The sequence below is a fragment of the Ailuropoda melanoleuca genome, chromosome 1, assembly GCF_002007445.2.
Source record: "Ailuropoda melanoleuca isolate Jingjing chromosome 1, ASM200744v2, whole genome shotgun sequence".
Taxonomy (NCBI): domain Eukaryota; kingdom Metazoa; phylum Chordata; class Mammalia; order Carnivora; family Ursidae; genus Ailuropoda; species Ailuropoda melanoleuca.
The window spans coordinates 52,797,503-52,812,567 of NC_048218.1; the positions used below are offsets into that span (position 1 = coordinate 52,797,503).

Consider the following 15,065-nt stretch of genomic DNA (forward strand, 5'->3'; position numbering starts at 1 on the left):
CACAACTGGCCCCAGATTTATAACAAATCAGCAGAAACGTTCTCATTGCCCAGCCTGAAATTTTCTCCTTTTACTACATAGCTTAAGACTTTTCCTTTGGAGAACATTATTACTGATTCAAGACAGGATTCAAGGTAAAGAATGAGGAGAAAAAGGGAATAAAAAAGTTTCTCCATAGACCAGAACTTGGTCATTTATAATACAGAGATACAACAGGAGCCAAGAGGCATTAAACACATTTACCGAATGCATGTTTCAGAAGAAGGTTAAAGTATGGAGACACTGGCCAGATTATCCAGTTCTGTTTCAAGACGCAGATTAATTTAGGTGTGCCAGGAAATATACATGTGAGCTCTATTCTGAATGGATATGGAGACAATCCTTCAGGTTAATCATCATGTTCTAATCTTCAGAGAAAGCACTAATATATAGACAGGAAAGCAACAATTCTTTTGTCTACGATCTTTATGGAAGTCTCCATGGGACTTAAGTGATGTATTCACAAGCCAATAGCAATTATAATAAAAACCTGAAATCAATAGCATGTACGTGGGAGAATTTCATTTCTTCTCAACTGAAAAGTCTTGCACCCCCCGAAAGTCAGGAAAGGCATTCTCACGGCTCACGACTGCTTCATTTCCACCTTCCCTAGATCAGCCTTCTCAAATGGTTTGAAGGAAGCCTCCCTTCTGTGTCTGTTTCTCATTATAGAGTACTTTCAGTACATTGGAGAAGTCAAAGCTCTTGGAAACAATCTCCAGAAGATCCTGATCTTTTTCCGTGCCATTGATAAATTCTTCTAAAGTCAATTCTCCTAGAAAATAATAAATGAACAATTAACAAGAGGCTTTGTTCAAACCAATCACTGGTGTATACAATATATTCCCTGGTACTTTTCTTGATACTCTTGTGACATCCTTTCACCTCAACCAGACTGAATTCTTTGAATATCCTTATGTAGAAAAGCATTCAATGGTAGGGTTGCCAATGAAAATGTAGATGACAAATACAACCTATTCTTTTGAAGAGGGAGAGACAGAGAGAGAGGGAGGTAGTGCAAGCTGGGGTGGGGGGCAGAGGGAGAGAGAGAATCTTAAGCAGGCTCCATGGCCAGCGCAGACCCTGATGCGGGGCTCAATCTCATGACACCGAGGTAATGACTTGAACCAAAATCAACAGTCAGTTGCTTAACTGACTGAATGACCCAGGTGCCCCAAATACAGTCTACTTTTAAGTTGAGAGCATCAACAATGCACTTGTGTTTACATACACATTCGTGTCTCTACACAGTATTGATTATTTGACCTTTAATCTTGAAGATATGACCAGGTGATAGAAGCATGAATATTGCTGATTTCTAAGATCAGGAGGAAATGACTATGTGCAAGGCTGTTTTCAATATTCTTCTCTCAGGAAATAATCCCAGGGACTGTCCAATGCTATGACGAAGGTTAAACATTTTTTCTTAAAGATTTCATTTGAAAGAGACAGAGAGAGTGCACAAGCAGGGGAAGGAGCAGAGGGGGAGGGAGGACAAGCAGACTCTGCACTGAGTGTGGAGCCTGACGCAGGGCTTGATCCCAGGACTCTGAGATCATGACCTGAGCCAAAACCAAGAGTCAGATGCTTAACTGACTGAGCCACCCAGGTGCCCCTAGAAAGGTTAAACATTTATTCATCCCTTGTATAATCATTGGTCAGCCATTTTCTGATTTTTTTTTTTTTTATTAAGTGGCCTTCACGCCCAGCATGGAGCCCAATGTGGGTCTTGAACTCACGACCCTGAGATCAAGACCTGAGCTGAGATCAAGAGTTGGATGCTCAACCAGCTGAGCTGCCCTCTCATTTCTGATTCCTTATTTCATCAGCTTGACTTAAGCCCTAGGCGCATGCTGGCTAGTCCAGTGCTATAAAACCTTTGCCTTATACCCATGTACCATGGCTGCTATGTTTTGCCACTACCCTCATCCTTCAAGACAACTTTTCAACATTCAACAGGGAGGGTTCTCTGATGACTCATTTGAATTGTAATTATGAGTTTTCCAGTGCACGCTGGATAGCTAGTTTGTGTAAGCCTACCCCAAATGTCCCTGTTAATCACAATCTTGATAATGGAGAGGTCCCGTTGTCCCTCTATATTCCCATCAAGGAGAATCTGCAGTGGAGTGTGTTGTTCAGTGTTCAAGGTCAGGGGCTCTGGGGCTGGCCAACCTGGAGCATCTCCCTTAAAACAGTGTCCAGGCGGCAGACCTTGGTTTCCTTGGAAGCGCTGTCCACAGAAGAGAGGAAGGGCCACTGACAGGTGCCAGGTTAAAGTGCTGTGATATAAATCTCGCTGCATAGAGATGCCAGCGGCAGATGCTCTGTCCAGCTGGCCACTCCTGGATTCCCTGTATGTAAGCTCCCCTGATAAACCCATGTCTTGCCAGGCATCAGGCTCCCTGCTCACTAGAGAATCTGCTTCTCCCTCTGCCCCTCCTCGCACTCATGCTCGCTCCCCCCTCTCTTTCTCTCTCAAATAAATAAATAAAATCTTAAAAAATAAAAACAAAAAACCGCTGTCTCTGGGTCTTTTCTTTGGCCTCACGGGACCACCATCCACCCCAGGCTTAGATGTGCTGGGATGTGGCTGCACACGAGTCTACGAGTCGAGAGGTAGAGATGTATTCCTGATCTCAAAGAGATTGTACCAGATAGGTTTTGTGGCTAGGCAGAAGGGCAACCAAAGACAAATCAAGACCATTCAGTACCTAGAGAACGTACATCTGGGGCAGAAAGTCAGCAGGACCCGAAATCAGGTGTTACGCTGTACCTGTACTTTTGGGGGATAAAGTCAAATATCCAAAACACCATGAAGGTGATTCAAATATAAACAAACACGGATCATCACATTCTCACAAGATACCTTCCTTTTGGTTTCAGTGGCAAAATTCTAAAACACGTTTCTTAGAGGGAAATCGAATCTTTGTTCCTTATGTTTTCCTTATGCCAAAGAAGTTTGTGCAAAACCCACGGGGTAGGCATGGAGTCATCTATGTCTCACAGGGAATGTGTAATCATGGAATGAACCAAAGTTAAGGAGAGAAAACTAAAAATGAGGAGTAGTGAGTGTGTGGCTGGGGACAGTCACATGGGTGCGGAGTGGTGGGTCACGGGAACCATAAATAACAAAACAACCCTATTTCTTGCAAAGGGAAATCATAGCTGCTAAATTCCCCATGAAAAAGTTTTTAAAATTTCTGGGGGCTTCACATGACCAAAAGAGAAGTGAGTGGAGATGGGGGAACTGAAGTGGGTTTTCATCTCTCAGTTATAATACTTGTCCGTTGTCACCAGTGCTGGTGGAAGCTGGGTCTGAGGGTGTAGAGGGTGTAGTCGCCATGTCAGGTGAAAAGGAACACAGGTGACTGGTGCGCCAAAGAGAGCAAAGATGGAATTTCTTTAAAAAACATTTCTTTAAATTGAGATAGAACTGACATATAACGTTCTTTCAGTTTAAGGTATACAACGTAATGATTTGATACATGTATATATTGCAACATCCGTCACCTTCATTAATTACACTTCACACTTTCTTCTTCTTGTGATGAGAACTTTTAAGTTCTACTCCCTTAACAACTCATAGGACGGAACTCTTCACTGTTGTTTTTTCATTTTTCTCAAAACATGTGTGAACTCTGCATATTCGTTGTTTTCATGTTACCTAACAACTTACCATAAAAAAAAGTTTTTTGAAATTAAGCCGACTTCTACCTATAGCAACTTATAACGTTTACTATTTCTATTGAAAGTACTTACCTTGAAATTTTCCTCTTTTCCCTCTAGCACTTAGCATTCATTCATTTATTCATCAGACACGTATTAAGCCCCAGCTACAAGTGCCATTTCCTCCAACACTACGGTGTTGGAATGTGACAGGTGCTCGGAAAAAATGCTGACAAATTGCTTTTCTTTATCTGATGTTCTTAAACACTGCTTCCTAGTCCCTTTTAAGTTGCCTGTGGATTTTTGCCCAAACAAATTAAAAGGATGGTTTCTGAATCTTTCTAGAAAGAATTGCCTATGTAGGTCCAGAAGCTTCCCCTCAAAAAAATCTACCAGCAAGAGCCAAAGCCAGTAAGAGGTGACTGAGCTGGAGATCACAGGGCTCAGAAGGATCTGAAACAATTGTTTGAGTTTGTATTATTTTGTTGTATATTTACAGATACATTTCAGTATTTGTAGGGCATAATTCAGAAAGCACGAAATTTTATTTCCACATGTTGAAATATACATATACTCATCATTTATATCTACATGATTTAGTGTTGCTTGTTGTGTTTGTGGATACCTTCTCTCCTCCTGGGGACCCTGAAGGTCAATGCTCTTCCATCACTCACTACCGATTTTAGCAGCTTCATTGATGATAAAGGCTACCCGTGAATATTTTCTTCAGCCTTGTTTTGGCCATCTGGTTATCTTGCTGATAGTCTTATATTTCTTCCCATTAACATTGAATATTATCTTTCATAACAAAACAAAAAATGACTTCCTACCCCCACCCTGAAAAGAAAAGCCAAAATTTACTGTGCATGCCCACATGATCATTTTTGCTCTAAAGAAGTCAGCTGGTTTTAAAAGAAAGCAGCCTGCATAAAGGACTTTTCATCAATTCTTTCTAATTCTTTGAAATTCGAACTTGGTGAAACAGTGTAGCGGGGCTGGGAAATTAGCAGAGATGGGAATGGGGGAGGGGGGTGTCTCAGGAGATGAGACTGACCAGATTTTCAAGGGTGGACACCCGTGGGGAGTCTACACAACGGGGTTTTGTAGTCATCAGCAAGAGGCACCAGCGGTGTTTAGCCACACTTTACAGCCCAGTGTTTATATGCAGCCTTTCCTTCTTTTCTATGAGAAAACCCGATTCCCTCTTCTCCCCTGGCAGTTCTGCTTCCCAGTTTGAGTCGCTGTGACTCCCATGGCCTTCCACGATGTTCCAGTCGATAACACTGGTACTTCTGGGTAACTGCTCAATAAAATGTCTTCATGTCCTGTCCCTGTTTTCTTTTACCCAAAATATCCACTCAATAATCACCTCTTTCCTTTGTCTTTGGCCTTGTTCTATTTTCACTTTCACGGTTTATTATCATGAGCCACAGAAGTCTCCCCTGCCCCTGTGCTATGTGGTGCTAGGTTAAACTTGCCTGGACACTTTCTGCACTTGATGCTGTGAACAGCATCTGTAAATCTTCCTAAATCACGTCAAGAACAATTCCTAGGCAGTGCATGGTAGAACATGGTTGCTATCCTTCCTGCAGGAAAGGCTGCAGAATTCCATGCTTAATCATTTATCCTGACTTGTCTTGCTGTCCTGCCCATTTTCATTCTTCAATAACATTGAATATTGAACTTCAATCTTCTATCTGTGTGATTCTCTTCAAGTTTTCCTTCCTGATGCTTTTGTTCATAATAGAAGAATAAAAATAGCTTATTGTATTATTACAATAATCATGCTCATGATATAAAACTTAAGCACTACAAAAAGGTGTAATGAAAGAATCCCCCCATAACCTTTTTTTGTCTCCCCAGTTTCACTTTCCATTGGTAATTAACTCCTGCTAATCAATTACACTTAGATTTTGTGAAGTGGCAATGCATACACCATATATGTTTATTTCCAAAATAGTCTAGACACCTTTCTTCCTACAGATAACATTGCATGTTGTGGGGTGCCTGGGTGGGTCAGTCGGTTAAGCGTCCTATTCTTGATTTTGGCTCAGGTCATGATCTCAGGGTTCTGGGATCGAGTCCCCCATTGGTCTCCCTGCTCAGTGAGGAATCTGCTTGTCCCTCTCTCCCTCTGCCCCTTCCCCCACTAGTGTGCGTGCGTGCTTTCTTTTTCTCTCGCTCTCTCTCCAATAAATAATCTTAAAAAAAAATTCCATGTTGTGCTTATTTATTTCCTCCTTCACTTTTCATGACATCTTCCTTCCAGACACTCACTCATCTTACAACTATTCATAGAGCAACTACTATGTGTCAGGAAGTGTGAGCATGCAAGAAATACCGAAGTACATAAAACAAAAATAGTTCTTGCCCTCATGGAGGTTGCAGGTCCTCATCTTTTTGTTTTCTTAGCATTTATCCTATGCCTCTCTTTTGATTAATCTTCTAACTTTGATTTGCTAACTACCATGACAATCATGTATAGAATACTTCACAGCTGTTGTGTATTTTTCTGTCCCAACAAATTTGATATTGGTCATTCTTTTGTAAACAGTTTGCAGTCAAATTGGGATGTTCGTGTATGTTCCTAAAGTTCCATCCTGTTGTGCTGTGATCATCTTCATCTTTGGTTTCAATATTCATGGGATTATCAGATACCAAGAGTATGCTTGCTTTTCAGTTTGAAAAATTAAAAAAATATATATTGGCATGTACTCAACACGATTCTGGTATACTTGACTGAACATCTCTATTTCTACCAACACTGATGTTTAGATAACAATGATAATCAGCAATTTAAAAAATCACATTCGAGGTATATATACTTAGGTTTGTGCAAAGATGAATAGACATGTTCCCCTGTGGTGCTCACTCCCCTTTTATGTGTGAGTGAAACACTTTATTTCCCTGTGTCAAACACTGATAAAATCCTTTCATACTTCTGCAAATATCAACCTCCTATGTCTTCATTACTTTCTCTTCCTTGCCTTCTGGTGCTCTGGGCTGTCTTTGTCCCACAGTACAATTTCAGCATCCTTTTCTTGATGTAGGGAATGACCAAGCTGTCTCTTGATGAGATGATAAAACAACGGCCAATAATTTTCACATAAAAGTAAATTCTATCAGTTTTAGTTCTGTATATGCATTTGCCAAGGAACAGTGGTTCACTGTTGTTCCAAAATGCAGCTAGTTTATTTGATATCTTCATTGTAAAGGCAATGCTATACATCTTTTCTCTTAAATACAAGTTTTTATCAGAGGAAATGATTCACATGATTAATTCTATAAGCTATTCCAGAAACCATAATGTATTCTCTCTCTTTTGACATATTCTTCCAGGTCAAAAAGCCCATTTCCTGGGCTTCAGGTATCCTTAGTTATTGCCCAAGAAAACACCTTCACTCTTCTGGATTGCATCCTTTTGCAACCCCCTCTTTCTTTTTCTAGGCCCTTCCAACCACATCCCCCCATTTTATTGGCTCCTTATACTTTGTTTTCAAGGAAACTGTTTAGATAATAAAGACTCCTGCATCAGTTTCTTGTTTTCTGGAACACACTATCTGTTCCCTCTCACTAATAGAAACCAAGCCCCTTCTCAAGGAGAAGGTCATACTTCTCCAGGAGAGGTCGCCTTTCCTATCATATCCCCACTTCCAACCCTAAAAGCAGAATCCAGAGATATTTTCAAACATTCTTGACCTGGCCTTTTGACATTCATTGTATTACTAAGTCTTTAACATTCACAATGTCCTATTTCCAGGAGACTTATCCTTTGGCCAACAATTTCAGCCGCAGCCTGAAATGTTTTATCATCTCTACCCCAATCCCTGCCATACTCCAGCACCTCTAAGATTAAAAATTAAAACAGAACAAAACCTACAGCATTTGTCCTGTTTGGTGATCAGAATTTTCAGCTGCATGTTTCAAATAAAATTTTCATTGGCCTCCTATGATCTTCCACTCTCTACTTCCCTGGTCCTTGTCTACCTTCACTTAGTTTCCTTGTCAAATCTGGGTTGGCGGAATCTGTGTTTTGCAGCCTTTCACATGAACTGACTTACTTTATCCCCGATCTATATAAACTCAAATATGAGTGATTACAACCAAATGGCTCTGAGATTGGCCAATTAGAAAATGAGCATGCTGACTTGAAATTGAGGTGAGGCAAACTAGGACTGGGTCCTAAGAGGGAGACTGATGCTACTGATACTTTACAAAGTGTTATTCTGAGATTTATACTCTTGTCCAGTCGTTTGGCTCATTCATAAAGGTGATTTCATGTGAACTCCCTCCCAGCCTCCTCACCATCCCATCCTGCCAGACTCAGGGGCCGCATTAGACCTGTGCAAACTGCCACACTCAACATGGATGTCTACTGCCCTCTAGTGTCCATTACAAGAAGTGACCTAAGGTGGGCATGTTGGTTCTGTGGAAAAAAGTTGTCTTGGATTAATGACAAACATGGCTGGAGTCCCAGTGCTTCACATCCATCCCTCCCCACCAAAATGACTTACTCCATCATATTGTCCACAATGTCAAACTTTCTGTTTTAAAGGAACATGCCTAGATACGCTGCCTCAATCTCAAATCAATATGCTCCCTACCAGTTTACGGAGATCAAAGTCATCTCCCCCTTCTTCTGGAATGTCTGTGTCTTCCCTCTCATTCAGCCTCTGAAGAAGAAGTTACCTTCTCTGAGCTTAAAAGGAACCCAGATTTTAGGGTAGCAATAGCAGAAAGGAGATGGAGAAAGGAGCAGAAAGACTAGAAACATAGAAAAGGTAAAAAGAACAGAAATGAAGGCAAGTACAACTCTTCTCAGGAGTGTGTAGTCAAAAGGAAGGAAAAAATCTGATAGAAGAAAATCACACAATTGAAGAAATTATTTTTATAGTATGGAAAACTTGAGTTTACTTATAAGTTGATGAGACATCTCCAGTAGAAAGGAATAATTACTAGAACATATCCCAGAGGGAACAGCAGAGTCCTTGGTATCATTTTCTCTCACGTTTCTTTCTTTAGACCTCCCTTTACTCTTGTTCATATATCCCAAGGTGTCAAGCATCATGAATTAAATATATACATACGTAATATATATACAGTCAATACATATTTATTCAATTGAATTGTACTGACTGGAGAACACTGAATTGGTCAAATTATGAGGCCCAAGTGATACCACAACTAAGATCTTCTTGAAAGGTTCATGCTTTTGCTTAAATGACATTCCCACCACCACCATTTCCTACTTCGTAAACTAAAAAAAAAAAAAAAGTGAGCCCAAGGAGAGTGATTGCCTTACCATCATTGTTTATATCAATCTTATGAAACACCAAGTCAGTAAATTCTTCAGGACTCAGAGTTTGCTGGCCATTGAGGGCTTGTACAGCCTGCAAAGAGAAATTAAATCAGAGAGTTCAATTTTGCTGGAAGCAAATACATTTTGTGACATTTCTATCCTCAACGTGACAGAATTTGAGAATATGTTCATGTCATTTTGGCTGTCCAACCTGTTCTAGTTGTTAAAAATAAATAAAAAGATTATATGTCAGTTCAGGGTAATGAGGCTTGGAAATTTAATTAACTGAATACAATCTGAAGTTTGATATTATATAGCACAAAGGGATCCATTCAACATATTAGGTCACAAAAGATGCAAAAAAGCCTACTGGAGAAAAAATTGTAGCAGCTACTGTCATAAGAATTCTGGACCTAGAAAACAGACGACATTCTCAACTTCAGACCAATTATCATTGATCTTATGGAGAAACATGAAAGGATATTCTGTAAGCGTCTAAGGCTTCCCCTCCAGCTTCTGACACAGGCACCTCTGGTCCTTTTTGCCCTTTTGTAGAATGATCGACTGGGAAGACAGATATGTATGCCTTGGAAGGATACTGAATTTCTCTCACATCCTGCCAGCACCTTTTCATCATAAAGGCTGTCAGGGGACCCAGGGAAAATGACATTTCCAGCTTTCCTAGAGGGGAAATTTAACCATTCTCCCCTTCTCTCCCACCTCCAGGTGATTAAACTAAATGACCAATATTTGATGTTGAAATTCATAGTAAAATGAAAGAGAGAGAGAATGAGTAGTCATCTGGGAATTTGAACATAACTATCTTGATTGAACATGAAGGATCTTTAGAAAACCGCTGGCAACATGTTTTAAATGAGGGCACAGTCTGAAATAGGACTTTCTCTTCTGCTGCTTCTCAAGGATTACTGAGGCAGAATCCAGGCTTAGTCAGAGCACGCAGTGGTGAAGCACCATCCCTGGCCTTAGCACGTCGAGGTGTCACAGTTAAATACAGGGTAATATTTAGAATAATGGTTACTTACATGTAGTATCCCATTAGGTGAATGTTTTTAGGGTTTCTTGGTGTCTTGACAGAGATCCCAAAAGCCTAGAAAATTTGGCTAGGCGTCCAGTATTCCCATAGCCTGAAGGGATACTAGACAACATTCATACGTCATAATAAAAGATCATGCGATTTCTAGGATTTGTTTATCACCCATCTCTGGGCCATATAAGCGAGACTGAAGGACTGATTGGAAGGTTGACGAGGCCTGAAGGGATATTTTCAGAGGAAGTCATCAGTGTTGCCTGTGTTTTCCCTCTTCTAACAGGAGAAACATGGTTGGGGGACGGGCAAGGAGGCATGGGTTGTTTCCTTCTTTCCTCCGTCATTTAGCATATCTGCCCTTTCTCCTGCATTTTGCTAAGCCCTCCTCTGACGACTCTCTGAGCAGGAGCAGGAGGAGGTAGGAGCAAAGGGGGAGTGGAACACCTCTGACTTGGCAGGCACTGCCATGGCTACCAAGCGTCCGAGCTCTCGGGATGGCTGATGTTGGAAATCTGCTCTTTCTCTGAGACCAAGCCTCCCCTTCATTACTGAGACTCTCCTGCAATTCTCTACACGTGAATCATGCACTTTGATTCCAGCCGACTCCTCGAGGCTCCTGCTACAAGCTCTAGGTCTGAGTTTCTCAGTATCTGCCCAATTGATATTTCTTGTTCAGGATCGTCCTATGCACTGGAGAATGTTTAACAGCCACCCCTGGTCCCTAAACAATAGATAGCAGTCACACCTCACCCTCCTCCACTCACTCCCCAGCTGACAACCGAAATGTCTCCAAACATCGCCACATGTCCCCAAGGGGAGGAGGAGTGCAACCTTGCTCCCGGTTAAGAACCACTCTCTAGTTCTATTTCCAGCTCCCTCTTCTACTGAGGTGCCCTCACTTCTCCAAGTGGCTCAGCGGGACAAGATCCAAGATAACTCCATGTCTGCTCCCCCACCCCCACATCTGATCTATGAAAAAACCTCCGTTCCAACTAATTCTGGGCATGAGATACTTCCTAAACGTCATCCCTCTACTCTGCCGCAATGGTCTGTTTCATATAAATTTCTCAGATTCTAACACTGGAACACAGTGTTCCCCAAACCTCCATGGTCTCCTTAAATCCCCATGCTATTGACTTGAGAGCTCTTACCCAAGAAATCCTCTCTAGTAATCCTTCTCAAAAATTCTCCTGACCATTTTATGCCTTTGAAGTGAAATTAAGGTGTAACTACTTCCTTTGTAAGTTTTTGCCTATAATCTAGTACTTCCTTTGGATCCTTTTGATGGTTGGGCTGCATTTTTTTTTAACATCCTGTTATCATGTATTGAGAGAGCTTCTATTAAACAGCATGTATTATTCTTTACCCTATTTTTTTCACTTGCCACCATATAGAAAACATGTTTGTCGACCACTCTTTTTTCGTAAGTACATATTCCATTGCATTAATTTATTTAAAACCTTCCTTCCCTCTTTTAAGTCACTTATTTTTAGTATTTCAGTGATGTAAGTCATAGAACTTTTATCTTTGATGATGTTAGTGATTATTTTTCCTGACCAAAAATGTTGACTCTAAAATGAAGATACACTTTTGGCCTCTTGACACAGATTACCAAATTTCCAGTAATGTTCTATCCATTTATACTCCCTCCACAGTGTGTAAGGGTGCTCTTCTTACAGTGCTCTTGCCAGAATTACAGCTTATTCTTGTTAATCTTTATTAATTTCATTGGAGACAAATAGTATCAATTATTAATTTCTGCCCTGTGCTTTTATTATTTCAGTTTCCTTATTTCTTTCTGTTCTCTTTCTAAACACTTTTTTTTAAGATTTTTTATTTATTTATTTGACAGAGAGACAGCCAGCAAGAGAGGGAACACAAGCAGGGGGAGTGGGAGAGGAAGAAGCAGGCTCCCAGTGGAAGAGCCTGATGTGGGGATCGATCCCAGAACGCTGGGATCACGCCCTGAGCCGAAGGCGGACGCTTAAGGACTGAGTCACCCAGGCGCCCCTCTTTCTAAATACTTTAAGAAAAATACTCAGCTAGCTACTTAATATTTCTCTTTTCTTCACTAACAAGTGTTCTACATTTTAACTAATGAAAATCTGTGCATAAGATTTTCCATAAGATTTAGACAAAATCATTTTTATCCTTTCATTCCTCCTAATTCTTTTGACAATTTGATGACCCTCTCCCACCCACCAAAAATGGGTAACATACAGGAAAAAATTTGCCCTCAGTTTCATGGTCTTCAAAGATTCCCAAAGGCCCCGGATCCATAGATCCCAGGATAAGAACCCTCGCTCTGAGTACTGCTTTGCAGGCATCCCCAATATTTGTATGCTATATTACATATTTAATGTTTTTAAAATAAATTTGAGCATGTTTATTCAAGGGGATATTCTAAAATTTACATGGGGTTGGGCACTCTCTAGACAATATTTTAGATTCCTAATTTTGTGTTACAATATATTATATACAGAATTTCTGAATATTAATGCTTACAAAATTCAGTTACAAAGTGCATCTTAGTACTTTTTTTGTGAATTACCCATGTGAGATTAAAGTGGAAGCAATATTAGTATTACCACACTCTTGAATTCTTTGCTTATGTTGGTTAACTCCACATTTGCTAAACAGTTTTAAATTTTAACAGCTTTGTCCATTTGTTGAGGTGTTTAATTATAATTGTAGTTCTATCCATCTATTTTTCGCATTTTTGCTAATATTATGTTTGTAACTCAACCCTTTTGTCTATAAATGGAAGAATTTAGACCAGGTCATTTCTAAGACCTCTGATGCTAATTCTGACTCTGTGTTACAAATTCACTGTATCACATTCATAATGTCATTTTACTTCACAACCTCACTTAGGTACAGTGCTGCATTTAATCATCTTCTACTTTAGGATCCATTTCATCGAATACCGTGATAATAACTATTCCCACTTCCATGATGGAGGGGGGTGAGATTTATAAAGGGACTCACTGAACTGTAGAGCTGCAAAGGACCTGAGATCCTTGAGCTACCTATTAGAATAGTCCAGCTAGCTCCTGGAAAGACTTAGTCTGTGGCTCTTGCTATATAAATCATCTAGCATTTTAACTATTCCTCACAAAACTTTCTGCACATATGCAGACAAAAAGATAAATTGTTTTAGAACATCATGTTTATTTCATTTTTCATCTCAGTACTCTGCTACATGTGAGTTTGAACACCAACAAGAAAATGCTGGTTTGCAGGTGCACACTCAGTAACCAACAGCACAGTGAAACTTACATTGCTCCAGCCGATCCAAATGTCTATCCCAAGAGTCACCAACCACACAGACAGCTGTCCCCACAGGGAGGAAATTTACATTAACTATACAATGTCCCACAAATTTGCTTCACTATTTCACTTACCATGAAGATGTTCAGTAGTTCCTTTTTGTCAATAGAACCGTTTCCATCAGCATCATACAGTTTAAAATACCATTTTAATTTTTGCTCCATTTTTCCTCGTATAACTAGATTTATAGCAGCAATAAACTCTAAAAAGTCAATAAATCCATCCTATGGAAAGCAAGGTGGAAAGGGAAATCAATATCTGAGAAAACAATTGTTTTTTATTTGAGAAGTCATGGGTCAGGAGCAGGACCGTTAGCACAAATTAATAGAACCCACAAGATTTCAGCATAGAACTTTCCCTGGCATTTCAGTAAACAAAAAAGAACACAAGTAATGTGTATAGAAACAAGTAACTTTAAATATATAGGTGTCTTTTTTAGAGAAAATATCTACTCCTTATGCCAAAAAAAAGGGGAAAGTTCTGAAATGCTGTGAGGGAAGGCTGTGTCCTTACCACCAGACATCCTACAGTGGCTGTCTTCTCCTAAATCCCTTCAGGTTTTGTCCTCTACTCAGGAGAAGACAAGGTACCAGTTTCTAGAAGAAAGGAAATACCAAGGAGCTAAATTCTGTACTCTTTAGAGAGCCCAGTTGATCTTTTTGGAATGCTAAGCTCCATGATTCCTTTTAAGTACGTCGTTTTCAGTATGAATCAAAATTTATGAGCCTCTTTCTGTAAAGATTTTGCCATATTAGTCAATCTGAGAAAAGACTGTTTAAAGCTCTCAAGCTTAGGCAGTTCCCCTCATCCTGTTTTAAATGGTAAAATACTCTCAGTTGAAACAGAAATAGTGGGTATCATTCTTCAGATTCATACCCTTTAAACCTTGCTCAGCCAAATGCTCAACTATCTTAAGAAAGGTGACTGGCTCTAGGGAGGAGTGTGCCACCTGTTCTCTACGTGCCCATGAGAGACAGAGGCCAATGGTAGCATATTCAGCCCAAGAAAGCACGATGTCAGCTGCATTCTCCTTGGAACTTTGGAATGTAAAGTCCTATTTACCAAACAGGATGTGACTTAAAGTACCCCTTTCCCTTGGATACAAAGGGCTTGAGACTTATCGGCCTGTAAAATGGTATGTGTTTGCTTTGAGGCTCAAGCTTTTGTGTCTAGTCTGTAAGAAAAGCAAATGAAAAATCACCAGTAGTTCTGGATGTAAAGCAAAGCCTGCTTGCTGGTTAACAGCTTTTTGTTTGTTTATTTTGTTTTGCTTTGCTTGTTTTGTATTGTAGACTACTACAGAATCTCGGATATTGAAAGCCAATGTGCTAATCACTATAGCATTGTCTTCAAAATGTATTATTTTTAAAAATTTTCTACAATATATAATAAAAATATCCTTAAAATATTTTAAAATTTTACTACATGTATTAGATTTTTACATTTTACAACTTAGATATCTTTACCCCATCAATAACTTTAATATCTCTTGTAAGCCATAAGACTTCTGTTAACAGTTTGGAGTCTGGTTGAATGGATCTCCTAAAGTAAATCTGCTCAAGTCTACAAAACATAGCTGGTCTTACCTTTTCTCCATTAGCCTTTCTTACTGCTCATTACCACTTCATCGTATTAATCCTTAGCCTAGCTATGGCTGAGACAGGGAAGATAGGTTATCACAGA

General features: G+C 39.9%; 1 protein-coding gene across 1 annotated transcript in view; it reads right to left on the reverse strand.

Moving 5' to 3' along the window:
* Positions 1-635: 635 nt before the first annotated feature.
* The window catches only part of GUCA1C (guanylate cyclase activator 1C), a 29,156-nt gene continuing 14,726 nt past the window's right edge, over positions 636-15,065 (reverse strand). The window contains exons 2-4 of the mRNA XM_002928481.4: positions 13,457-13,606; positions 9,008-9,095; positions 636-814 (exon numbers count right to left, since the gene is read on the reverse strand). Of these exons, the coding sequence (XP_002928527.1) occupies positions 663-814; positions 9,008-9,095; positions 13,457-13,606 (390 nt within the window). The 3' untranslated portion in view covers positions 636-662. The remainder of the gene's footprint in view (positions 815-9,007; positions 9,096-13,456; positions 13,607-15,065) is intronic.